Source organism: Heptranchias perlo, chromosome 17 (assembly GCF_035084215.1).
Source record: "Heptranchias perlo isolate sHepPer1 chromosome 17, sHepPer1.hap1, whole genome shotgun sequence".
NCBI lineage: Eukaryota > Metazoa > Chordata > Chondrichthyes > Hexanchiformes > Hexanchidae > Heptranchias > Heptranchias perlo.
Genome location: NC_090341.1, coordinates 1,356,373 through 1,384,317, shown reverse-complemented (window position 1 = coordinate 1,384,317; position 27,945 = coordinate 1,356,373). Strand labels below are relative to the sequence as shown.

Below are 27,945 nucleotides of genomic sequence, written 5' to 3'. Positions count from 1 at the left end.
TCATAATTTTGAGCATCTCTATCAAATCACTCCATAGTCTATTCTAATGAAAACAACCTCAATTTTTCACGTCCTTCTTGCTATTTGCATTTCCTCATACCAGGCAGCGCCTCTCTTACCCTAACATCCTCCCTATAATGTGGAGCCCATAATTGCACATCGTACTTCAGCTGGTCTTACTGAGTTTTATATAGAGAGTCACCATTACATCTTGACTTTTCTATACCTTTTGCCATAAAACCCAGTATTCAGTTAGGTTTTTTTTTTGAGGTGCTGCTTGTTATGTCTTGTGCATCATCTGAATCTCTCTGCTCTTTCACATCACCCAACCTTTCCCCATTCACAAGTTGTCAATTAAGTGGCATGTTTTGTCCCAACCACTTTGAATGATCTGAGACTACTGGAAATTAACACTCTGTCCAGCCAGCTCTTAATAACACCTCGTTTAATGACTATATTTAATATTCGCATATTAAACCCGCTTTTGTGCAACGGGAGCACACCACAGATGCACATTAATATCTTTGCCAATTATCTTTATTGTAGATTTTCTGCAGTTTGTAGGATTACGTAGCAGTATCTGACTTTCACCTGTGACCAGAAAAAGGGAATTCGGTAAATAATCTCAGACAAAAATGCTTACTTTTTTTTAAAAAGGGTGAAGCAGCCCATCACTCTGGTTTTAAACTAGTAGTGTTGTCACTGGATTTAGTTAACATTGATATCAATGCACTTTAGGAAAAAAAATTTAACTTGCCCGTAAGCTTCAACGTATGCCATTCTTCTGTAAACCTTTTAATTAATCTCTTCTCTCCAGCCTCCTTTTGCGGCTACCAAAATGGCAGAATCAGCTTGATGGAAAGTGGTCTACTTCTGTCTTTCGGTTCCTTCAAACTGCTGCCATTACCAGGGAGAGACCTTCATCCTAATGTTGTACACAAAATCATCTCTCCACATGCAACCTAAATTTGGAAGGACAAAAATCTATAATTGGACTGGTTTCTCCGCAGTTCAAGTAGACACGGTGTGAAAATTTTGTGTACCCACTAATTACACTTTTCTGACACCTCAGTGACTGCGGCAGCTAAAACCCTTTATTATATATTTTGATTTGAAAAATGGCTTCTCCAGTTGTACCTCCTAGTCTAGTTTACTCCTTTCACTAGAGCTCCCCTCTTCCGTACACCAGAGTGATAAATGCCCGAGGTCAGCCCTGTATTGGTATTGCTGATGGTGGTCAGTTTAAACCCCCCACCCCAGGCAGCCTGACACTATTCCACTGGCAGTTATGATGAATCGTGCTCTTTGCAAACTGAGCGAGATGCCCCATATCATTGGAGCAAAGCAATGTGCATCTCTTCCTGGAAATCCAGGCATTTGGCTGTTCTGCCAAAAACAAAGCATCAGTACAACTGTTAAAAAAATATATGGAGAAACTATTATTACATGCAGTAATACAGGGTCCCCGTGAGGAAAATTCCCACGGGTTGAGAGAATTCTGTTTTTTTTACTCTGAATTCCCAAATAAATTGCAATAATATGTTGTTTAGTCCCCAGAGTGTGAAGGGTAGGAACGACACCTTTTACCTGACGCCTGAGCCTGTGGTGGCACCGAACAGCCCAATCTGGTACTCCACCCAGCCCATCAGCAGGGAGCACATGGAACAGATGTTGACTCGAATCCTGACGGTGCGAGAGATCCAGGAAGCTTTTGCCATAGCTGCTGCGAACCTGCACTAAAACCCTGGCCGGAAATCGCAAGGAAAGGAATGCACCTTGTGCACTACGAGCAAAGCAGGGATCGTTCAGCCATGTTTCAGTGCAGCTTCAACAAAGTCTTCAGAGGTTTCAGAAGGGAGTCATATATCTGTGGATAATATAGTGTAATAGGGTTTCACTACCCGATACAAGGAGTCTGGCAACTACTTTTCTAAAGTGGGCAATTTTTTTTTTGAAACTCTAGCGGCATTTTGTGGATGCAGAAAGTCCTGCTGACATTTGGAAACCCTTGTCATGAACTCCTCAACAAAAGGACTGCCGAAACCCTCGGGGTGAACCCATCATGTGATTGGTGTGAGACAGACTGTTGTAATAATCTTTCTGCCAATTGCTGGCTTAAACTGGGCCTCCACTGAAGAGAATTTGACATGAAAGGGAGAATGGAAAGCTGATGAAGGTTTATATAATTAAAAGTTTTTCAATACTTAAAAAAAAAAATGATGTTTTTAGACAGTGACTAGAACTGAAGACTTTTCACACAACTGGCCTTGTGCAGAGGCCTTAACTCCAGGCAAAGTGCAAGGAGAAATTATTGTAATATACTCATGTACCATTATAAAGAGACCTTTCTGTTTCTCTGTATTCCTGTTCTAATAGTCTGTACAACACAGCAAGCAACTCTTTCACCCTAGGATTATGCAAGGTGGTGTTGTGGCAAAATTAAGTGCACCCTTTGGGAAGAGGGAGGGGCCATTTTGCACTTGCTCATTTCCTGTGTACAGCGCTCGTTATTTTGCCAGACTAGCAGTATACTGTTTGGTATACTTATGTTAATCGTTAAAGCTCTTTTAAAGTGAAATGAAGTCACCCACTGGGCCAAACCATTTCCATTTGTTTCCAACCATCAATTCCAGTCGTCCTGTGGTAGCTTCTCTCCATTACTGCCACAGTTAGGGTTGACGCCACAGTTAGGGTCTGCACCGCGGCGTATGGCACTATTGATATCTGAGGATACTGCAACATTGAGTTAGTGATTTGGCATTGATACTAGTACTGTATTTATTGTCATACTTAAATATCACAGTCATGGTGTAAAGATACAGTAACTTTATTTTGGGGAAAATTCTGCTTTTATACTTTTTTTTGCTAGAAAGGAGATGATTGTGATCACTATACTGCAATATTTGGAGTGTCACAGGGTCCAAAATTTGCAGTGTTTCCCAATTCTATACAGGGTTATAAAGTTAAATTACAATCCATACATGCCATTGCTGTGAAACTGATGAACCCACAATGTGTAGGAAACAAACTCTGTCGTAATGTTCTTTAAGAGTTTGAATTAACACAAGATGTAGCTGGTCTTCTAGTTTTAGGCAGAGTAGTTTGGAAATACAGAATGCTCTGTGATCAGTGTTTAAGTTTGTGTTCTGAAAAACACGTTTTAGGGCCGAGTGATTTAGTACAGAGCTGAAATCGGTTTCTCTTAGCTGTGTTTTGGTATGACTGCATGCTCAGATTCTAGCAGGTGAGTTCAGCCTACAGTCATACAAGTGAGCAGTTTGTTGAAATTCTTGCCTTTTTAGATTTGGTCATCTACAGTAATTAATACCTGCCCAGCAGCACCTCCTATTGATTAATTTGGGTATGTGCATCAGGTTCGGTGCTCTGTGGGAGGTTAGGGTAGGGGCGTCCCTGCTGGTTCGCCCTTGATCTAGCAATTGGAGTGTCTTCTAATGGCGCATTTAGCATCTACATTACTGGAGTGATGGATGGTGATGTGCAGAGAGCCAGGGTCTGCACATAGTGTTCTTGCTACCAGGAGATGTCAGTTCTGCACCAACAGAGCTTTGAGGTGTGAATGGCAGCCTGCTTGGATTTGTGAAACCCATTTCCAATGTCCCGTTACAGCTATATTTCTTTAATCCTCTTCTCCCCCCACCCTCCTTGCCTCACCTTCCTCCACTGACTAAATTGGTGCTGTTAATTCACATTTGTGAAGGTGAGTCTGATCTTTGAATCAAATACAAGATTTTCAGAAAATGCTGCTCCCAGCTTAAAAAAAATTACGGTTTTGGATTCAGGAGAGTGACAGAAAACCTGCTCAAACTATTTTTGCATTGAGGTGATTTTGATAAAGGAGCTGCTCTTGTAACAAAACATTCCCTGATCCTGAACGATCGGCCCCACTGGGAACAAAACATGGCTGCTTATATCTGACTCCATCTTCTGTACAAATGTTTTGCTTCACAGAATATTTCCTATTTTTGAATTTATTCAGCTTTGTATGGAAAGTATGGCCGTTGAGATTGTGATGTGTGAGATATTAAAGGGGTTGAGTTAAAGTTAATGACATCAGTTGTTATGAAAGTGGACTTGGAAACCAGGGAAATGAGAATCAGTTCTATTGTCCCAGTTATTCTGATTGTTGATTGATGCTAATAACTATTAGCATCTTGCTGATCAATTTGTTCATTGCAACTTCTGGTTGTACTTCATGTGGTATCAAGGCCCAACAAACTGAAAACTGCAAATGTCTGTCCAGTGCAACTGACTTGACAAACTAAACGAATTAATGTCAGACTCCCTCGTGAGAGTAGCCCAGACACGCACTCAGTCTGTAACATTACTTTGGGGGTGAGGAGTTGTTAAAAGAATCGTGATCCAAGGGAACCTTATCTAAAATAACTTTTTTTTTCTTATTTTCAATTTTCTTTAGTCATCTTGAATTCAGTAAGAACAAGGCAGCATCTCAGGGATTTCTTCACTTTTAATTCTGCTCCAGCCCAACTTCAAACCATTGATCTGTGCGAGTGGCTGGAAGTGAGTTCAGTCTGTTGTCATCAAATCCACAAATAACTGACAGTTATGTTAAATATTTACAACTTGCCATGTTTTGTTCAAATGTTCTGAGGCTAATTTTGGGATTAGAGTGTTGGATTTACAAGTTCATGGACCCACACAAACTAATTTAAAATGTTAATATAACGAGTTACTGTCAACCTGGACAGCATTTCCTCCACGTTCCCTTATTGGATTTTCTGTCCTGCGTAAAGTCAGTGCTTACTGAACAGACCATGGTGGAATGACGTGCCTCCCTCTCAGTCACATAACCCTGCCACAGTGCTGTGAATGAACATAGGAACAGGACGAGGCCATTCAGCCCCTTGAGCCTGTTCTGCCATTCAGTTAGATCATGGTTGATCTGTACCTCAACTCCGTTTACCCACCTTAGCTCCATACCCCGTGATCCCCTCACCCAACAAACATCTATCAATCTCAGTTTTGAAATTTTCAATTGACCCCCCAGCTGCCACAGCCTTTTGGGGGAGAGTTCCAGATTTCCACTCCCCTTTGTGTGAAGAAGTGCTTCCTGACATCACCCCTGAACAGCCTAGCCCTAATTTTAAGGTTATGCCCCCTTGTTCTGGACTCCCCCCACCAGAGGAAATAGTCTCTATCAACCCTATCAAATCATTTAATCATCTCCTAAACACCTCAATTAGATCACCTCTTAATCTTTTATATTCAAGGGAATCCAAGCCTAGTCTGTGCAACCTGTCCTCGTAATTTAACCCTTTAAGCCCCAGTATCATTCTGGTGAATCTGCACTACACCCCCTCCAACAGCAATATATCCTTCCTGAGGGGCGATGCCCAGACCTAGAACTGACCGCAGTCTCCAGATGTGATCTAACCAGAGCTTTATACGGATGTAGTATAACTTCCGCCCCTTTGTATTCCATTGTTTAGGTTAGTTTTGATTCCAGTTAAAGCAGTAATAAAATCCCAAACTGACAGCCAAGTCTAAATAATACAAGCATCGGAACAGTGTGTCACTGGGTACTGTGAATAGGGGCTAGCAATCCTGGTTTTCAAGTAGGCAATGTCCCCGCTCGAGACTGACGCAGGACACTGAACCAGAAACGATGCTAGTCTCCTTCACCCTGGAGTTTCCATCTCCTCCTTCTCTCATTAGGTGAAAGAAAAATTGCAAAAAAATAGTTTTAAAAAAACAATTAAACAACCCCGGATCACAATTGATTAAGTTTCTGAAACGCCCCAAAATCCAATCCTCAAACCTCAAGAAGGAAATGTATTCACTAGAGCTTTCATTTAATATACAAATATTACTGGATGGGAGAATATCAGTAGACTTTTTGGTGTTTCTATCTTTCCTTGTTCCTGTGGGGTTTTTTTTATTGCTGCTCAGAGACTGCCTAAAAGGACAGTTTTTGAGTACCTGTTTTTTTTTATTCCCACTCCCGCCTACTGATCACGTCCTACCCCTTCCCAAGCAGATGGGCAACCTGCTCCCTGCCCCAGTGCCACCCTACAACAGCCACTGGGAGATTTGCACGAGCCAGCTGGGGATGACTGTCTGAACTCCCCTACCCTACCAATGGCCACAGCTCCTTGTAGCAGGAGGCCTCCATATCCCAGCGTGCTGATTAACATGCATAGCTGGGTTAAGGTATTTAGGGTAGAATTGCCATCAGTCACGTCACTAAAGTCAAGTGACCTGATAAAGATTTATTCTATTGTTGCAGAAACTATCCACCCAAAATGGCTGCCCCCAGCATTGCTCTGAGCAGCCATTTTATTTCTGAAGTACAATTACAGGATTAAATGTAACTGAAGGAGACCAGTGAGCTGGCTAGTGTCTCTCCTGAACCGGTAGCATTACATGGCATCTCTGAATAATCCAATTCCCCTTTTTCAAAATGCATCCTCGTTCCTCCCTCCTGGCTTTCCCAGGCCCCCTTGTCAGGAAACGTGCCACAATCCTGCAGCCTGGAATGATCTGCTTGGGGAGGGCTTACATGTAGAAGTGGGTTCTATGTTTTTTTTTTTAAAAATTAAAAGGGAAAAAGTTCAAACTTGTACAATGTTCTTTTGCTTATTTTACCCTTGTGATACAGTTTCAAGTATTTTAAATAAAGTTAAATAAGATTAAATGTTTTTTTAAAAAAACAATAAGTTTGTAGAAAGTTATATGTACATTTAGGATTTTTTTCCAAAAAAAAGTTCCGGAATTGATTCCTGACCGTGTTGTATTATTTAAACTTTGTCCTCTGCACTGTTCTCTTTTGGTTAATGTAACGATCCTGCCTCCTTTTTAGTTGCCCTGTAATTTTCTCTACTTCTCCATCCCCACTCAATCACCGCTGTAAATATCCTAACACTATGAAGTTGTCACTAAACCATAAAATCTAATTCTTCAATTCCCCATGGATTCAGTGGCCATGCTACCACTATTCAGCAATTAAATCCCAAGCCTCCTGTATTTCTTGGTGAGCTTTGTGTTTCTAAGGGACATCTTTGGGAGAATAGAATATTTTCCACTCGTGCAGCTAATGTCCACATTGTCTTGTATAGCAGAGTAAAACTCACGAATATATAGCCCCTGCTTTGTACTAACACAAGAATGTATTAGCTTTTAATTTCCCCCCCTCGAGACTGGACAAATATGACCTTTCTATTTTCCACACCAGCCACCCTCCGATGCATCTCTGAGTAAGATGGGTGATTTGTATAGTTTTCTACTGGGAACTGTCTCAAGCTTCTTTGAAGTTAGGGTCAGTTAAGGGAGAGTTTCAGCCCACCTTGGAATGGACTTGAACCTGGATCTGAGCACTGAGGACAGTTATCCCCATTGAACTAACCAGCCCCTGTTGTGAAACAGTTGCAAGTTATTGAATATAACGGGGGGTAGAGCTGGAGTGTGCCAGCAGGTGGCATTAGTGTATTGGAACCCATCACTGTCTCACTGCAACAATACAGGCGGAGACGGTGCATTTCACTACACAAGCGCAAAGCGATCCTTCCAGGCCTTTTTTGGAAACCTAATCAGTTTTAAACCAGATAATATGTGCCCTTGTCCCTATTTTCACAATGCAAAGCAGTTCTACAGAAAGCAAAGGATGCATTCACGCAGCATTGTGGCAAAGTAGGAGCTGGTCTGTGAACTGCGCCAAGTGAATTGACCAGCAGAAATTGAACTGCCCATCACCTGGAGCGGGTCACAGACTGCAGGTAAACCGCTGCAGTGTGGGGCCTAAAGGAAAGAGCAGAGCAAGTCTGGGGATGGAAGCTTATATAAAGAAAGAACATGCATTAATATAGCACCTTGCATGGCCTCAGGAATTCCCAAAGCGCTTTACAGCCAATTAAGTGCTTTTTTGAAGTGTAGTCACTGTTCCAGGCAAACGCAGCAGCTAATTTACACACAGCAAAGTCCCACAAACAGCAATAAATAACCAGATAGCCTGTTTTGGTGGTGTTGGTTGAGGGATAAATATTGACCAGGTCACTGGGAGAACTTCCTGCTCTTCTGATTGTGCCATGGGATCTTTTATGTCCACCTGAGAGAGCAGACAGGGCCTCTATTATTAAGGATTGCACAAAGGCAAGAAAAAGTGGAAATCGAACAGACTGGGAGAGTTCTAAACAGCAACAAAGGGATACAAAAAGTAATGAGGTGCAAAAAAGGAATATAGGGGGGAAAACTTGCAAGTGATTTCAAATTTAACAGCAAAAGTTTTAATAAATATACCAAAAGGAAGAATGGCAGAGGAGAGTGGGCCTATTCAGATACAGGTGAGGCTATAATGGACAATAAGGAAATGGCAGACTTGTTAAAGAGTATTTTGTATCTGTTTTCACAGTGCAGGAAGAAGACTAAATACCAGCAGTAGAAGGGAATCTAAAAGTATGTCATGGGGAGGAACTTACGCTTAATATAAGTAAGAAAATTGTACTGGAGAAAATAATGGGAGATTGGCTGTGGGGAAGTTACTGGAATCTATCAGAGAAAGTAACTGAGCACTTGGACAGGTATCAGCTGATAAGATTCCGAATGGATTTGTGAAGCGGAGGCCGTGTCTGACTAATCTAGTTATTGTTTTGGTGGAGGGGAGAGTGTGAACGTTTATATGGACTTTCTGAAGAGTTTTAGAAGACATTTGTTAGAGATGATCAGAAATTAATGCACGCAGAATTAAAGGTGACATAAGTTGGTGCTCGGATGGGATGTAAAATTAAATAGACTACAGCACCGAAACAGGCCATTTGGCCCAACTGGTTTATGCTGAAGTTTATCCTCCACATGAACCTGCTCCCAATCCAATTACCTATTCCAAGCCTCCCCTTAAATGCATCAACGCTCTCTACTTCAACCACTCCATGTGGCAGCGAGTTCCACATTCTCACCACTCTGTAAAGAAATTCCTCCTAAATTCTTTATTTGATCTTTTAGTCGCTATCTTGCATTTATGGCCGTTTGTTCTGGACTCACCCACAAGTGGAAACAGTTTCTCCACACCCACCCTATCGAACCCCTTCGTCATTTTAAAGACCACTATCGGGTCTCTTCTTAGTTTCTTTTCCAAAGAAAACACCCCAGTTGCATCCTCTCAATTCTGGTAACACCCTTGTAAATCTTTTTTACACTTTCTCCAAAGCTTGAATATTCTTTTTGTATTATGGAGACCAGATATGCACTCAGTACTCCCAATTGTAGTCTAACCACGGTTCTCTATAAACTTATCATTACCTCCCTACTTTTCTAGTCTATTCCTCTAGAAATATACCCCAATACTTTGTTTGCAATCTTTATGACCGTAGCAAATTGTGTTGCTACTTTGTGATTTATGTATCTATTCCTAGATCTCTTTGCTCCTCTATCCCATTTAGTTTTTTTGCCTTCCAAGGAATGAGTGGCCTCCTTGTCTCACACTTTGCTGTACTGAATTTAATTTGCTCTTTACCCAGCACGGGCTTGATGGACCGAATAGCTTCCTTCTGTGCTGTAACCATTCTGTGATTCTACCCAATCTGCAAACCTGTTTACGTCTTCCTATATTTTGGTCCAGTCCTCCACATTATTAGCTGTACTGTCCAATTGGTATCATCAAATTTCAACACCATACCTCCAATATTTGAGTCTAAATCATTGATCTATATGGTGAACAGTCCCAGCACAGATCCCTGTGGGACATCACTTTCTGCCAGTCCCAGAAACTCCCCTTCTACCCTCTGTTTTCTGTTCTGTCGCCATCGTTCAATCCATTCTGCTACCTGGCCCTGACCTGTGGCAAGACCCTCTCTAATGTGGCATCAAAGACCTCCTGAAACTGCCTGTATAACATTCACTGCACTGGCCATGACTTCTTTCTGTTACTTCAAAAAATTCAGTAAGGTTGGTTAAATGTGATCTTTCTTCTAGAAATACATACTGACTATTATTATATTCTCCATCTCTAAATTTGTTATCTGATCCTTTAGGAAAGATTCTAGTATCTTTCCTACCACTGACCAGCTATAGTTTATAGGTCTGTAGTTCACTGGGTTAGTACTATCTCCCTTATGAAGATAGGAATTACAGTTGCTGTCTGCCAGTCCTGTGGCACTATTACTTTTTCTATTGAATTTTTAAATGGAGATACTAGTGCCTGTACTTCCTCTACCCTAGTTCATTTGAGTATCAGTGGGTGCAAACCATCTGGACCTGGGATCTTGTCCTCAAGTTTCACTAGAATCTCCTTTCTTTCTACCTTAACTGTTGCAATATTCCACTTGACTTCCACTGTTGTCATTTCGTCTTTGATCTGTTCAGTGAAAACTGAGACAAAGTAAGTATTCAGTCTTTCTGCCATTACAGTACAGAAGGAGGCCATTCGGCCAATCGTGCCTGTGCCAGCTCTTTGAAAGAGCTATCCAATTAGTCCCATTCCCTGTAGTCCTGCAAATTTTTCCCCTTCAAGTATTTATCCAATTCCCTTTTGAAAGTTATTATTGAATCACCATTCATCGCCCTTTCAGGCAGTGCATTCCAGATCACAGCAACTCGCTGTGTAAAAGAATTTTTCCTCATCTCCCCTCTGGCTCTTTTGCCGATCACCTTAAATCTGTGTTCTCTGGTTACTGACCCTTCTGCCACTGGAAACAGTCCTTAGTGGCCCTATACCTATCTTAATTCTATTTTTACTATCTGTGTGCCTATAGAATACTTTACCATTTCTTTTTATATTCATAATTTTATATTTCTTTTTAACCTCTTTCCTAAGCTCTTCATATTTCCCTATTGTCATTCTCTCCTTTGTTGTTTATGGACTTTGAGTACGCCTTTTTGTTTCGATTCCATTTTAGCCTCACCTCACTAGTGCTGTCTCGCTCTTGGCTAGTATGTCCTTTTTTGTGGAATATATTTATCCTGAACTCTACTTTTTATATATTACCCACTGTTTTTCTTATGTTGGCCTTTATCTCGAGGACTAGAACACAAAAGGGAGGAAGTTATGCTCCAGTTGTACAGAGCCTTGGTCAGACCCCATTGGGAGTATTGTGTTCAGATTTGGGCACCGCACCTCGGGAAGGATATACTGGCCTGGAGGGGGGGGCGGGGCGTTTACAGCACAGATTCACCAGAATTGCACCTGGGCTTAAAGGGTTAAATTACAAGGACCGGTTGGAAAAACTTGGCTTGTAGTCCCTTGAGTTTAGACGGTTAAGGGGTAAACTAATCGAGGTATTTAAACTGATAACAGGAGTTGATAGAGTAGATAATGAGAAACTATTTCATATGGTGGGTGGAGTCCAGACCAAGGCGGGCACAATCTTATAATTAGAGCTAGGCCATTCAGGAGTGAAATCAGGAAGCACTTTTTCAGAGGAGTGGAAATTTGCATCACTATTTTCCCCCCGCCCCCCGCACACAAAAAAAGGCTGTGGTTGCTGGGGGTCAATTGAAATTTTCAAAACACATCAAATGGTCTTCGACCTGAAACGTTAACTCTGTTTCTTTCTCCACAGATGCTGCCTCACTCGCTGAGTTTCTCCTGCATTTTCTGTTTTTATTTCAGATTTCCAGCATCCGTGGTATTTTGCTTTTGCTCTTGATGAGATTTTTGTTGGGTGAGGGGATCAAGGGATATGAAACCAAGGCTGGTGAATGGAGTTGAGATACAGGTCAGCCATGATCTAATGGAATGGCGGAACAGGCTCAAGGGGCTGAATGGCCTCCTCCTGTTCCTATGTTCTACTGCCAGCTGGGTGAAAGTGCATGAACACAAATCTTCGAAGAATAAGTTGTTCAAGTTGCACCGAGTTCTGATCTAGAATTCACTGCCTGAAAGGGCGGTGGAAGCAGATTCAATAATAACTTTCAAAAGGGAATTGGATAAATACTCGAAAAGGAGAAATTTGCAGGTCTATGGGGAAAGAGCAGGGGACTGGAACTAATTGGATAGCTCTTTCAAAGAGCCAGCACAGGCATGATGGGCCGAATGGTGGCCTGTGCTGTAAGATTCTCTGGAATTTTCTTCCTGTTTTTTTAACGATGTTGGGCAGTAGCACAAAACAGGTGAGAGCGAATTGGTTACCTTGTTCTGCTGAAGTGAATGGAAAAGAAAATCAGTCGGTGTGCAAGATGAGCGACTAATGCTGGCATTGCTCTGCCAAAGCCCCGTGCACTCCTATTGGTGAGTGTCTGGCTATTCGCTATCTGTGAGAGGCATCACAACCAACCCTGTCCCTGTCAGTTGCTCGTCAATATCCTCCTCTCGGCACTGATGTTTGATACCCCAGAGGATGAGAATTTTCCCTCTTTTTTTTCCCCCAAGTTTTTCTTTACTAGTTTTAAAATGCTTTTTCTTAATGGTTAGGCTCTGATGTGAGAGATGAATGTTTGTATTGGTAACAAAAAGGGACTGGCCCTGTTATAATCGCATAGTCAGGAGGTGAAGGATGGAATACTGGAGCCTGGTCTTCAGTTGCTTCCAAGCCTTTATTCATAGAGATTCCCCCTTACACACACACCACACCCGAGATAAGCACTCCAATAAAAAGGGATACAGAGTCCCCGACTGATACCCACCACCTGAATATAGAATCATAGAATCATAGAAGTTACAACATGGAAACAGGCCCTTCGGCCCAACATGTCCATGTCGCCCAGTTTATACCACTAAGCTAGTCCCAATTGCCTGCACTTGGCCCATATCCCTCGATACCCATCTTCCCCATGTAACTGTCCAAATGCTTTTTAAAAGACAAAATTGTACCCGCCTCTACTACTGCCTCTGGCAGCTCGTTCCAGACACTCACCACCCTTTGAGTGAAAAAATTGCCCCTCTGGATCCTTTTGTATCTCTCCCCTCTCACCTTAAATCTGTGCCCCCTCGTTATAGACTCCCCTACCTTTGGGAAAAGATTTTGACTATCGACCTTATCTATGCCTCTCATTATTTTATAGACTTCTATAAGATCACCCCTTAACCTCCTACTCTCCAGGGAAAAAAGTCCCAGTCTGTCTAACCTCTCCCTGTAAGTCAAACCATCAAGTCCCGGTAGCATCCTAGTAAATCTTTTCTGCACTCTTTCTAGTTTAATAATATCCTTTCTATAATAGGGTGACCAGAACTGTACACAGTACTCCAAGTGTGGCCTCACCAATGCCCTGTACAACTTCAACAAGACATCCCAACTCCTGCATTCAATGTTCTGACCAATGAAACCAAGCATGCTGAATGCCTTCTTCACCACCCTATCCACCTGTGACTCCACTTTCAAGGAGCTATGAATCTGTACTCCTAGATCTCTTTGTTCTATAACTCTCCCCAACGCCCTACCATTAACGGAGTAGGTCCTGGCCCGATTCGATCTACCAAAATGCATCACCTCACATTTATCTAAATTAAACTCCATCTGCCATTCATCGGCCCACTGGCCCAATTTATCAAGATCCCGTTGCAATCCTAGATAACCTTCTTCACTGTCCACAATGCCACCAATCTTGGTGTCATCTGCAAACTTACTAACCATGCCTCCTAAATTCTCATCCAAATCATTAATATAAATAACAAATAACAGCGGACCCAGCACCGATCCCTGAGGCACACCGCTGGACACAGGCATCCAGTTTGAAAAACAACCCTCGACAACCACCCTCTGTCTTCTGTCGTCAAGCCAATTTTGTATCCAATTGGCTACCTCACCTTGGATCCCATGAGATTTAACCTTATGTAACAACCTACCATGCGGTACCTTGTCAAATGCTTTGCTGAAGTCCATGTAGACCACGTCTACTGCACAGCCCTCATCTATCTTCTTGGTTACCCCTTCAAAAAACTCAATCAAATTCGTGAGACATGATTTTCCTCTCACAAAACCATGCTGACTGTTCCTAATTAGTCCCTGCCTCTCCAAATGCCTGTAGATCCTGTCCCTCAGAATACCCTCTAACAACTTACCCACTACAGATGTCAGGCTCACTGGTCTGTAGTTCCCAGGCTTTTCCCTGCCGCCCTTCTTAAACAAAGGCACAACATTTGCTACCCTCCAATCTTCAGGCACCTCACCTGTAGCGGTGGATGATTCAAATATCTCTGCTAGGGGACCCGCAATTTCCTCCCTAACCTCCCTTAACGTCCTGGGATACATTTCATCAGGTCCCGGAGATTTATCTACCTTGATGCGCGTTAAGACTTCCAGCACCTCCCTCTCTGTAATATGTACACTCCTCCAGACATCACTATTTATTTCCCCAAGTTCCCTAACATCCATGCCTTTCTCAACCGTAAATACCGATGTGAAATATTCATTCAGGATCTCACCCATATCTTGTGGTTCCGCACATAGATGACCTTGTTGATCCTTAAGAGGCCCTACTCTCTCCCTAGTTACCCTTTTGCCCTTTATGTATTTGTAGAAGCTCTTTGGATTCACCTTTGCCTGATCTGCCAAAGCAATCTCATATCCCCTTTTTGCCCTCCTGATTTCTCTCTTAACTCTACTCCGGCAATCTCTATACTCTTCAAGGGATCCACTTGATCCCAGCTGCCTATGCATGTCATATGCCTCCTTCTTCTTTTTGACGAGTGCCTCAATCTCCCGAGTCATCCAAGGTTCCCTACTTCTACCAGCCTTGCCCTTCACTTTATAAGGAATGTGCTTACCCTGAACCCTGGTTAACACACTTTTGAAAGCCTCCCACTTACCAGACGTCCCTTTGCCTGCCAACAGACTCTCCCAATCAACTTCTGAAAGTTCCTGTCTAATACCATCAAAATTGGCCTTTCCCCAATTTAGAATTTTAACTTTTGGGCCAGACCTATCCTTCTCCATAGCTATCTTAAAACTAATGGAATTATGATCACTGGTCCCAAAGTGATCCCTCACTAACACTTCTGTCACCTGCCCTTCCTTATTTCCCAAGAGGAGGTCAAGTTTTGCCCCCTCTCTAGTCGGGCCATCCACATACTGAATGAGAAATTCCTCCTGAATACACTCAACAAATTTCTCTCCATCCAAGCCCCTAATGCTATGGCTGTCCCAGTCAATGTTGGGAAAGTTAAAGTCCCCTACTATTACCACCCTATTTTTCTTGCAGCTGTCTGTAATCTCCTTACATATTTGCTCCTCAATTTCCCGTTGACTATTTGGGGGTCTGTAGTACAATCCTATCAAAGTGATCTCTCCCTTCTTATTTTTCAGTTCTACCCATATGGACTCAGTGGGCGAACCCTCGGATATATCCCCTCTCACTACTGCCGTGATGTTCTCCCTAATCAAGAACGCAACTCCCCCTCCTCTCTTACCTCCTGCTCTATCTTTCCTATAGCATCTGTACCCTGGAACATTGAGCTGCCAGTCCTGCCCCTCCCTTAGCCATGTTTCAGTAATAGCTATAACATCCCAGTCCCATGTACCCATCCATGCCCTGAGTTCATCTGCCTTGCCCATCAGACTTCTTGCATTGAAATAAATGCAGTTTAATCTAGACTTCCCTTGGTCTTTGCCCTGCTTTCTCAGACCATCTGTCCGGTCATGTTCTGTACACTCTCCCTTACTGCGTTTTGTTTCTGTCACCACTTTATTTCCCACTGACTTCCTGCATCGGTTCCCATCCCCCTGCCACATTAGTTTAAACCCTCCCCAACAGCACTGGCAAACACTCCCCCTAGGACATTGGTTCCAGTCCTGCCCAGATGCAGACCGTCCAATTTGTACTGGTCCCACCTCCCCCAGAACCGGTTCCAATGGCCCAGGAATTTGAATCCCTCCAGCTTGCACCATCTCTCAAGCCACGTATTCATCTTAGCTATCCTGTCATTCCTACTCTGACTAACCCGTGGCACTGGTAGCAATCCTGAGATTACTACCTTTGAGGTCCGACTCTTTAGTTTAACTCCTAACTCACTAAATTCAGCTTGTAGGACCTCATCCTGTTTTTTACCTATATCGTTGGTGCCTATATGCACCACGACAACTGGCTGTTCACCCTCCCCCTCCAGAATGTCCTGCAGCCGCTCCGAGACATCCTTGACCCTTGCACCAGGGAGGCAACATACCATCCTGGAGTCTCGGTTGCGTCCGCAGAAACGCCTGTCTATTCCCCTTACAATCGAGTCCCCTATCACGATAGCTCTGCCACTCTTTTTCCTGCCCTCCTGTGCAGCAGAGCCAGCCACGGTGCCATGAACCTGGCCACTGCCACCTTCCCCTGGTGAGCCATCTCCCCCAACAGTATCCAAAACGGTATACCTGTTTTGGAGGGAGATGACCGCAGGGGACCCCTGCACTGCCTTCCTACTCTTCCTCTGTCTGTTGGTCACCCATTCACTATCTCCCTCAGTAATTTTTATCTGTGGTGTGACCAACTCACTGAACGTGCTATCCACGACTTTCTCAGCATCGCGGATGCTCCAAAGTGAATCCATCCGCAGCTCCAGAGCCGTCAAGCGGTCAAACAATAGCTGCAGCTGGACACACTTCCCGCAGGTGAAGGAATCAGGGATACAGGAAGGAGCCCTGAATTCCCACATCCCACAAGAGGAACATGACACGGCCCTGGGATCTCCTGCCATGACTTAACCCTTAAATTAGCTTAAGAACAACTACAATGTCAAGAGAAAAAAAAAAGGAAAGAAAAACTACTTACCACTCCCTTTAAGGAGTTTACTCCTTTAAATTGTTCTCAATTTAGAGAATGTTAACTACACTAGGGACCTTGATTCACTAAAAAATAAACGCTACTTCCTATAAGACCTGCAGACCTTCCCTTTCCTTTTACTTCAGTTACTGTAGATAAGTAGAAATACTCACCTGAACCTACTCACCAATCAGGTGCCTCCCCTGATCTGATTCCTGACGTCACTTCGAACTCGGACGCTCCCTCCGCTCGGCTCGGCTCCTCTCAGCTGTTCTCAGCGCTCTGAAATCCCGCCTTTTATCGGACGCTCCCTCCGCTCGGCTCGGCTCCTCTCAGCTGTTCTCAGCGCTCTGAAATCCCGCCTTTTATCGGACGCTCCCTCCGCTCGGCTCGGCTCCTCTCAGCTGTTCTCAGCGCTCTGAAATCCCGCCTTTTATCGGACGCTCCCTCCGCTCGGCTCGGCTCCTCTCAGCTGTTCTCAGCGCTCTGAAATCCCGCCTTTTATCGGACGCTCCCTCCGCTCGGCTCGGCTCCTCTCAGCTGTTCTCAGCGCTCTGAAATCCCGCCTTTTATCGGACGCTCCCTCCGCTCGGCTCGGCTCCTCTCAGCGCTCTGAAATCCCGCCTTTTATCGGACGCTCCCTCCGCTCGGCTCGGCTCCTCTCAGCTGTTCTCAGCGCTCTGAAATCCCGCCTTTTATCGGACGCTCCCTCCGCTCGGCTCGGCTCCTCTCAGCTGTTCTCAGCGCTCTGAAATCCCGCCTTTTATCGGACGCTCATTGATATAAATCATACAATCAACAGCCCATTTGTGCTACTGGTTTGTATGTTTAGTTTAAAAACCTTGCAATAGTATAATTCCCTTGTGCCCTTTCTCCAGGTCACTGATTGCTCGGTAACACAGGTTAATGGAATAAATGTAAAGTTCAGTTTTCCCAATTCTCATCTGTGTGCTTATATTTAGACAGCAGTTTTCATGAACAGCCTGGGTCCCTTATCAGCTGAAACTGTGCTGTCATTCACCATTGTGTATGGGACAGCGTGCCTGGGGTTAAACATTAACAGGGTGGGATGAACCCTGAATGGAGACAGTTTTGAAGGTTGAAAATCTTCTGCCGCACAGGCCAAACCCCTGGGTCAGGTTCATGGACAGGTTTCCAATTGGCAGGTACGTCTACAGGATGCAGAGACACCCACTGAAGGTTGTGGATCATGAGTTGGGGTCAGTGGTGATGAATCATTCAAGGTCTATCAGCATTGTGACAAGGCCGTTGGCAAGGCAAAAAGGGCTTTTGAACTAAAGTCCTATTTTTAAAATTATGATGGGATTCAATAGGGTAGATGTAGAGAAGATGTTTCCACTTGTGGGGGAATCCAAACAAGGGGCCATAAATATAAGATAGTCACTAATAAATCCAATGGGGAATTCAGGAGAAACTTCCTCACCCAGAGAGCGGTGAGAATGTGGAACTCACTCCCACAAGGAGTAGTTGAGGCGAATAGTGTAGATGGATTTTAGGGGAGGTGAGATAAACACATGAGGGAGAAAGGAATAGAAGGATATGGTGATAGGGTGAGATGAAGTAGGGAGGGAGGAGGCTCGTGTGGAGCATAAACACCGGCACAGACCAGTTGGGCCGAATGGCCTGTTTCTGTGCTGTAAATTCTGTGTAATGAGGAACAACGTTCCCTATTGTCTCCGAGGGTTAATAATTGCTGGCAGTTCCAATTGCTTCTCTGACTCTTCTGTGCTAATATGCTGCATAACTATCGATATCAAGCTTGGGGGGTGGGAGGTGGTTTGAGTGGAGCATAAACATTGGTATAGACCAGTGGCCTGTTTCTGTGCTGCAGACTCGATGGAAGATGGAGGATAGGTCGTTTTATTTTAATGCAGGTGATTATTACGACTTGGAACATCCGTCTGGAAACAGTGGTGGAAGTAGAATCCAGAATAGCTTTTAAAAGGCCAATGGATAAATATTTAGAAAATATATTGAGTTCAAATCCCGCCACGGCAGCTGGAGAATTTAAATTCAGTTACTTAAAATAAAATCTGGAATAAGAAGCTAGTATCAGTAATGGTGACCATGGAACTATCGGAATGTTGTAAAAACCCATCTGGTTCACTAATGTCCTTTAGGGAAGGAAACCTGCCGTCCTTACCCGGTCTGGCCTATATGTGACTCTAGACCCACAGCAATGTGGTTGACTGAACTGCCCTCTGAAATGGTCCAGCAAGCCACTCAGTTGTACAAAAAAAACATAAGAATAAAACCAGACGGACCACTAGGCACCAGACATGGCAAAGGCAAACTAAGCCCAGTCGACCCTGCAAAGTCCTCCTCACTAACATCTGGGGACCTGTGCCAAAATTGGGAGAGCTGTCCCACAGACTAGTCAAGCAACAGCCTGACACAGCCATACTCACAGAATCATATCTTTCAGCCAACATCCCAGACTCTTCCATCACCATCCCAGGGTGCGTCCTGTCCCACCGGCAGGACAGACCCACCAGAGGTGGTGGTACAGTGATATACAGTCAGGAGGGAGTGGCCCTGGGAGTCCTCAACATTGACTCCGGACCCCATGAAATCTCATGGCATCAGGTCAAACATGGGCAAGGAAACCTGCTAATTACCACCCACTGCCCTCTCTCAGCTGATGAATCAGTCCTCCTCCATGTTGAGCACCACTTGGAGGAAGCACGGGCACAAAATGTACTCTCGTTGGGGGACTTCAACATCCATCATCAAGAGTGGCTCGGTAGCACCACTGCTGGCCGAGTCCTGAAGGACATAGCTGCCAGACTGGGCCTGCGGCAGGTGGTGAGCGAACCAACACGAGGGGAAAAACTTACTTGACCTCGTCCTCACTTAGAACATCATAATATGATTAGACAGAGTCAACATGGTTTTATGAAAGGGAAATCATGTTTGACAAATTTATTATAGTTTTTTGAGAGTAACGAGCAAGGTAGATAAAGGGGAACCAGTGGATGTCGTATATTTGGATTTTCAAAAGGCATTCGATAAGGTGCCACGTAAAAGGTTGTTACGCAAGATAAGGGCTCATGGGGAGAGATTGAGTAGAATGGGCCTATGCTGCCTGGAGTTTAGAAGAGAAATGATCTCATTGAAACATGTAGATTCTGAGGTGGAGCTTGACAGGGTAGATGCTGAGAGGTTGTTTCTCCTGGTTGGAGTCCAGAACTAGAGGGCATAGTCGCAGGATGAGGGGACAGCCATTTAAGACTGAGATAGAATCATAGAAGTTTACAACATGGAAACAGGCCCTTCGGCCCAAAATGTCCATGTCGCCCAGTTTATACCACTAAGCTAGTCCCAATTGCCTGCACTTGGCCCATATCCCTCTATACCCATCTTACCCATGTAACTGTCCAAATGCTTTTTAAAAGACAAAATTCTACCCGCCTCTACTACTGCCTCTGGCAGCTCGTTCCAGACACTCACCACCCTTTGAGTGAAAAAATTGCCCCTCTGGACCCTTTTGTATCTCTCCCCTCTCACCTTAAATCTATGTCCCCTCGTTATAGACTCCCCTACCTTTGGGAAAAGATTTTGACTATCTACCTTATCTATGCCCCTCATTATTTTATAGACTTCTATAAGATCACCCCTAAACCTCCTACTCTCCAGGGAAAAAAGTCTCAGTCTATCCATCCTCTCCCTATAAGTCAAACCATCAAGTCCCGGTAGCATCCTAGTAAATCTTTTCTGCACTCTTTCTAGTTTAATAATATCCTTTCTATAATAGGGTGACCAGAACTGTACACAGTATTCCAAGTGTGGCCTTACTAATGTCTTGTACAACTTCAACAAGACATCCCAACTCCTGTATTCAATGTTCTTGACGAACCGGATTCTTTCCCCTCAGTCTGGTTCAGTAAAAACTGAAGTCGAATACATTTTAAAGTTCAACACAACTTTAATAGCAGGGTTCTTAGTCTGCAGCATTGATTTGGACTCCTGATAGAGTCCCTCTATGCTGGCAGAGCAAGAACAAGAAACATACAGAAATCCACACGTTTTTATACAAATCAATAGGGTTGGAACATACTTAACGAGGGTCAACACCCATCATAAGCCGGGCATAGGTTGCCATGCGAGGTTACATTATTTCCGGCCAATCATAAATCGTCCATGTGCTGATCATGCTGCTGTTAGACATCAAAGGGGATACTTCCTCACCTTCCAACTTGGAATGTTCTTCCCTGTCCCTTCTGTTCCTTATCTCCCAACCTGGAATGTCTTTCAACTTTGGCTAAGCTCGTTACCTATATTGATCTGCCATAAACATGGAGACATTCAGACCAGTCCTTGAATCACATCAAAGACTCTACATTGCTGAGACCATGCAAACCTGCTGACTACGCAAACATATGGCCCAGCAGGAGGCCAGGCCACCTGTACCAATCTCAGTTACTAACTAATTAACCCTTTCTAACCATTTTGCATTCTGCTTCTTTGCCACGTAGACATTTTAATATTTTACTGAAAACTGACCACGTAGGGATTCTCATTCTGACCAATGAAACCAAGCATGCCGAATGCCTATCCACCTGTGACTCCACTTTCAAGGAGCTATGAACCTGTACTCCTAGATCTCTTTGTTCTATAACTCTCCCCAACGCCCTACCATTAACGGAGTAGGTCCTGGCCCGATTCGATCTACCAAAATGCATCACCTCACATTTATCTAAATTAAACTCCATCTGCCATTCATCGGCCCACTGGCCCAATTTATCAAGATCCCGTTGCAATCCTAGATAACCTTCTTCACTGTCCACAATGCCACCAATCTTGGTGTCATCTGCAAACTTACTAACCATGCCTCCTAAATTCTCATCCAAATCATTAATATAAATAACAAATAACAGCGGACCCAGCACCGATCCCTGAGGCACACCGCTGGACACAGGCATCCAGTTTGAAAAACAACCCTCTACAACCACCCTCTGTCTTCTGTCGTCAAGCCAATTTTGTATCCAATTGGCTACCTCACCTTGGATCCCATGAGATTTAACCTTATGTAACAACCTACCATGCAGTACCTTGTCAAAGGCTTTGCTGAAGTCCATGTAGACCACGTCTACTGCACAGCCCTCATCTATCTTCTTGGTTACCCCTTCAAAAAACTCAATCAAATTCGTGAGACATGATTTTCCTCTCACAAAACCATGTTGACTGTTCCTAATTAGTCCCTGCCTCTCCAAATGCCTGTAGATCCTGTCCCTCAGAATACCCTCTAACAACTTACCCACTACAGATGTCAGGCTCACCGGTCTGTAGTTCCCAGGCTTTTCCCTGCCACCCTTCTTAAACAAAGGCACAACATTTGCTACCCTCCAATCTTCAGGCACCTCACCTGTAGCGGTGGATGATTCAAATATCTCTGCTAGGGGACCCGCAATTTCCTCCCTAACCTCCCATAACGTCCTGGGATACATTTCATCAGGTCCCGGAGATTTATCTACCTTGATGCGCGTTAAGACTTCCAGCACCTCCCTCTCTGTAATATGTACACTCCTCAAGACATCACTATTTATTTCCCCAAGTTCCCTAACATCCATGCCTTTCTCAACCGTAAATACCGATGTGAAATATTCATTCAGGATCTCACCCATCTCTTGTGGTTCCGCACATAGATGACCTTGTTGATCCTTAAGAGGCCCTACTCTCTCCCTAGTTACCCTTTTGCCCTTTATGTATTTGTAGAAGCTCTTTGGATTCTCCTTTGCCTTATCTGCTAAAGCAATCTCATGTCCCCTTTTTGCCCTCCTGATTTCTCTCTTAACTCTACTCCGGCAATCTCTATACTCTTCAAGGGATCCACTTGATCCTAGCTGCCTATGCATGTCATATGCCTCCTTCTTCTTTTAGACTAGGGCCTCAATCTCCCGAGTCATCCAAGGTTCCCTACTTCTACCAGCCTTGCCCTTCACTTTATAAGGAATGTGCTTACCCTGAACCCTGGTTAACACACTTTTGAAAGCCTCCCACTTACCAGACGTCCCTTTGCCTGCCAACAGACTCTCCCAATCAACTTCTGAAAGTTCCTGTCTAATACCATCAAAATTGGCCTTTCCCCAATTTAGAATTTTAACTTTTGGGCCAGACCTATCCTTCTCCATAGCTATCTTAAAACTAATGGAATTATGATCACTGGTCCCAAAGTGATCCCTCACTAACACTTCTGTCACCTGCCCTTCCTTATTTCCCAAGAGGAGGTCAAGTTTTGCCCCCTCTCTAGTCGGGCCATCCACATACTGAATGAGAAATTCCTCCTGAATACACTCAACAAATTTCTCTCCATCCAAGCCCCTAATGCTATGGCTGTCCCAGTCAATGTTGGGAAAGTTAAAGTCCCCTACTATTACCACCCTATTTTTCTTGCAGCTGTCTGTAATCTCCTTACATATTTGCTCCTCAATTTCCCGTTGACTATTTGGGGGTCTGTAGTACAATCCTATCAAAGTGATCTCTCCCTTCTTATTTTTCAGTTCTACCCATATGGACTCAGTGGGCGAACCCTCGGATATATCCCCTCTCACTACTGCCGTGATGTTCTCCCTAATCAAGAACGCAACTCCCCCTCCTCTCTTACCTCCTGCTCTATCTTTCCTATAGTATCTGTACCCTGGAACATTGAGCTGCCAGTCCTGCCCCTCCCTTAGCCATGTTTCAGTAATAGCTATAACGTCCCATGTACCCATCCATGCCCTGAGTTCATCTGCCTTGCCCATCAGACTTCTTGCATTGAAATAAATGCAGTTTAATCTAGACTTCCCTTGGTCTTTGCCCTGCTTTCTCAGACCATCTGTCCGGTCATGTTCTGTACACTCTCCCTTACTGCCTTTTGTTTCTGTCACCACTTTATTTCCCACTGACTTCCTGCATCGGTTCCCATCCCCCTGCCACATTAGTTTAAACCCTCCCCAACAGCACTAGCAAACACTCCCTCTGGGACATTGGTTCCACTCCTGCCCAGATGCAGACCGTCCAATTTGTACTGGTCCCACCTCCCCCAGAACCGGTTCCAATGGCCCAGGAATTTGAATCCCTCCCTCTTGCACCATCTCTCAAGCCACGTATTCATCCGAGCTATCCTGTCATTCCTACTCTGACTAGCCCGTGGCACTGGTAGCAATCCTGAGATTACTACCTTTGAGGTCCTACTCTTTAGTTTAACTCCTAACTCCCTAAATTCAGCTTGTAGGACCTCATCCTGTTTTTTACCTATATCGTTGGTGCCTATATGCACCACGACAACTGGCTGTTCACCCTCCCCCTCCAGAATGTCCTGCAGCCGCTCCGAGACATCCTTGACCCTTGGAGGCAACATACCATCCTGGAGTCTCGATTGCGTCCGCAGAAACGCCTGTCTATTCCCCTTACAATCGAGTCCCCTATCACTATAGCTCTGCCACTCTTTTTCCTGCCCTCCTGTGCAGCAGAGCCAGCCACGGTGCCATGAACCTGGCCGCTGTCACCTTCCCCTGGTGAGCCATCTCCCCCAACAGTATCCAAAACGGTATACCTGTTTTGGAGGGAGATGACCGCAGGGGACCCCTGCACTGCCTTCCTACTCTTCCTCTGTCTGTTGGTCACCCATTCACTATCTCCCTCAGTAATTTTTATCTGCGGTGTGACCAACTCACTGAACGTGCTATCCACGACTTTCTCAGCGTCACGGATGCTCCAAAATGAGTCCATCCGCAGCTCCAGAGCCGTCAAGCGGTCAAACAGTAGCTGCAGCTGGACACACTTCCCGCAGGTGAAGGAATCAGGGATACAGGAAGGAGCCCTGAATTCCCACATCCCACAAGAGGAACATGACTCGGCTGTGGGATCTCCTGCCATGACTTAACCCTTAAATTAGCTTAAGAACAACTACAATGTCAAGAGAAAAAAAAGGAAAGAAAAACTACTTACCACTCCCTTTAAGGAGTTTACTCCTTTAAATTGTTCTTAATTTACAGAATGTTAACTACACTAGGGACCTTGATTCACTAAAAAAAAACGCTACTTCCTATAAGACCTGCAGACCTTCCCTTTCCTTTTACTTTAGTTACTGTAGATAAGTAGAAATACTCACCTGAACCTACTCACCAATCAGGTGCCTCCCCTGTGTCGCGTCCCGATCTGATTCCTGACGTCACTTCGAACTCGGTCGCAGCTCCGCTCGGCTTGGCTCCTCTCAGCTGTTCTCAGCGCTCTGAAATCCCGCCTTTTATCGGACGCTCCCTCCGCTCGGCTCGGCTCCTCTCAGCTGAGATGAGGAGGAATTTCTTCACTCAGACGGCTGTGAATCTTTGGAATTCTCTACCCCAGAGGGCTGTGGATGCTGAGTCGTTGAATATATTCAAGGCTGAGATCGATAGATTTTTGGACTCGGGGGGGGAATCAAGGGATATGGGGATTGGGCGGGAAAGTGGAGTTGAGGTCGAAGATCAGCCATGATCTGATTGAATGGCGGAGCAGGCTCGAGGGGCCGTATGGCCTACTCCTGCTCCTATTTCTTATGTTCTTACCAATCTACCTGTTGCAGATGCATCTGTCCATGACAGTATTGGCAGGAGTGATCACCGCACAGTCCTCGTGGAGACAAAGTCCCGTCATCACACTGAGGACACCATCCAACGTGTTGTGTGGCAATACCACCGTGCTAAATAGGATAGATTCAGAACAGATCTAGCAGCTCAAAACTGGGCATCCATGAGGCGCTGTGGGCCATCAGCAGCAGCAGCAGAATTGTATTCCAGCACAATCTGTAACCTCGTGGCCCAGCATATTCCTCACTCTACCATTACCAACAAGCCAGGGGATCAACCCTGGTTCAATAAGTGCAGAAGAGCATGCCAGGAGCAGCACCAGGCGTACCTAAAAATGGTGCCAACCTGGTGAAGCTACAACTCAGAACTACTTGCATGCTAAACAGCATGCTATAGACAGAGCTAAGCAATTCCATAACCAACAGTTAATCAGAGAGAGCCAGCATGGATTTGTGAAAGGTAGGTCGTGCCTGACAAACCTGATTGAATTTTTTGAAGAGGTGACTAAAGTAGTGGACAGGGGAATGTCAATGGATGTTATTTATATGGACTTCCAGAAGGCATTTGATAAAGTCCCACATAAGAGACTGTCAGCTAAGATAGAAGTCCATGGAATCGAGGGAAAAGTATGGACTTGGTTGGGAAGTTGGCTGAGCAAAAGGCGACAGAGAGTAGGGATAATGGGAAGGTTCTCACATTGGCAGGATGTGACTAGTGGAGTCCCGCAGGGATCTGTCTTGGGGCCTCAATTATTCACAAAATTTATTAACGACTTAGATGAAGGCATAGAAAGTCTCATATCTAAGTTTGTTGATGACACAAAGATTGGTGGCATTGTAAGCAGTGCAGATGAAAACATAAAATTACAAAGGGATATTGATAGATTAGGTGAATGGGCAAAACTGTGGCAAATGGAATTCAATGTAGACAAATGTGAGGTCATCCACTTTGGATCAAAAAAGGATAGAACAGGGTACTTTCTAAATGGTAAAAAGTTAAAAACAGTGGATGTCCAAAGGGACTTAGGGGTTCAGGTACATAGATCATTGAAGTGTCATGAACAGGTGCAGAAAATAATCAAGAAGGCTAATGGAATGCTGGCCTTTATATCTAGAAGACTGGAGTACAAGGGGGCAGAAGTTATGCTGCAGCTATACAAAACCCTGGTTAGACCGCACCTAGAGTACTGTGAGCAGTTCTGGGCACCGCACCTTCGGAAGGACATATTGGCCTTGGAGGGAGTGCAGCGTAGGTTTACTAGAATGATACCCGGACTTCAAGGATTAAGTTACGAGGAGAGATTACACAAATTGGGGTTGTATTCTCTAGAGTTTAGAAGGTTAAGGGGTGATCTGATCGAAGTTTATAAGATATTAAGGGGAACAGATAGGGTGGATAGAGAGAAACTATTTCCGCTGGTTGGGGATTCTAGGAGTAGGGGGCACAGTCTAAAAATTAGAGCCAGACCTTTCAGGAGCGAGATTAGAAAATATTTCTACACACAAAGGGTGGTAGAAGTTTGGAACTCTCTTCCGCAAACGGCAATTGATACTAGCTCAATTGCTAAATTTAAATCTGAGATGGATAGCTTTTTGGCAACCAAAGGTATTAAAGGATATGGGCCAAAGGCGGGTATATGGAGTTAGATCACAGATCAGCCATGATCTTATCAAATGGCGGAGCAGGCTCGAGGGGCTGAATGGCCTACTCCTGTTCCTATGTTCCTAGATCAGATCAAAGCTCTGCAGTCCTGCCACATCCAGTCGTGAATGGTGGTGGACAATTAAACAACTAATGGGTGGAGGAGGCTTTATGAACGTCCCCATCTTCACTGATGGTGGAGTCCAGCACGTGCGTGCGAAAGGCTGAAGCGTTTGCAACCATCTTCAGCCAGAAGTGCTGAGTGGATGATCCATCTCGGCCTCCTCCCGATATCCCCACCATCACAGAAGCCAGTCTTCAGCCAATTCGATTCACTCCACGTGATATCAAGAAACGGCTGAGTGCACTGGATACAGCAAAGGCTATGGGCCCCGACAACATCCCAGCTGTAGTGCTGAAGACTTGTGCTCCAGAACTAGCTGCGCCTCTGGCCAAGCTGTTCCAGTACAGCTACAACACTGGCATCTACCCGACAATGTGGAAAATTGCCCAGGTACGTCCTGTCCACAAAAAGCTGGACAAATCCAATCCGGCCAATTAGGATCATAGTAAGGTTACAGCACGGAAGGAGGCCAATCAGCCCATCGAGTCTGAGTGGATAGGAAGGACCTATTTCCCTTAGCGGAGGGGTCAGTGACTGGGGGGCCGGCAAGATTTAAAGTGATTGGTAAAAGGATTAGGGGGAAGCTGAGGAGAATTTTTTTCACTCAGAGGATGATGGGGGTCTGGAACTCACTGCGAGAGGGTGGGAGAGGCCACCGCCCTCGCCCTCCTCCTCCCCTCGCCTCCGCCTCGCCCTCCTCCTCCCCTCTGCCTCCGCCTCGCCCTCCTCCTCCCCTCGCCTCCTCCTCCCCCTCCCCCCCTCCTCCTCCCCCCCCCCCCTCCCCCCCCCCCCCTCCCCCCCCCCTCCTCCCTCCCCCCCCCTCCCCCCCCCCCTCCTCCCCCCCCCTCCCCCCCCCCTCCCCCCCCCCTCTCCCTCCCCCCCCCCCCTCTCCCTCCCCCCCCCCCTCCCCCTCTTTCTCTCTATTCTCCCTCCTCCCTCCTCCCTCTAGTTCCGGTGTGA

The 27,945-nt window shown here is 44.9% G+C and overlaps 1 protein-coding gene and 1 long non-coding RNA gene across 9 annotated transcripts in view; one reads left to right on the top strand and one right to left on the bottom strand.

The window, feature by feature from the left end:
- The window catches only part of LOC137333960 (transcriptional regulator QRICH1-like), a 60,464-nt gene extending 53,899 nt beyond the window's left edge, over positions 1–6,565 (top strand). For all 4 annotated transcript variants that reach the window (XM_067998330.1, XM_067998328.1, XM_067998331.1 and 1 more), the window contains one exon: positions 1,551–6,565. In XM_067998330.1, the coding sequence (XP_067854431.1) occupies positions 1,551–1,740 (190 nt within the window). In that variant the 3' untranslated portion in view covers positions 1,741–6,565. The remainder of the gene's footprint in view (positions 1–1,550) is intronic.
- On the bottom strand, positions 429–26,092 carry LOC137333961 (uncharacterized). 5 transcript variants are annotated; one of them, XR_010966017.1, is made up of 4 exons: positions 24,778–26,092; positions 1,588–1,867; positions 758–962; positions 429–591 (listed from the first exon to the last, which is right to left on the bottom strand). It is a non-coding gene; the product is annotated as an uncharacterized lncRNA (long non-coding RNA). The 5 variants fall into 5 exon arrangements; XR_010966015.1 differs by having other exon boundaries at positions 24,764–26,091; XR_010966018.1 differs by lacking the exon at positions 24,778–26,092 and adding an exon at positions 20,857–20,993.
- Positions 26,093–27,945: the final 1,853 nt, after the last annotated feature.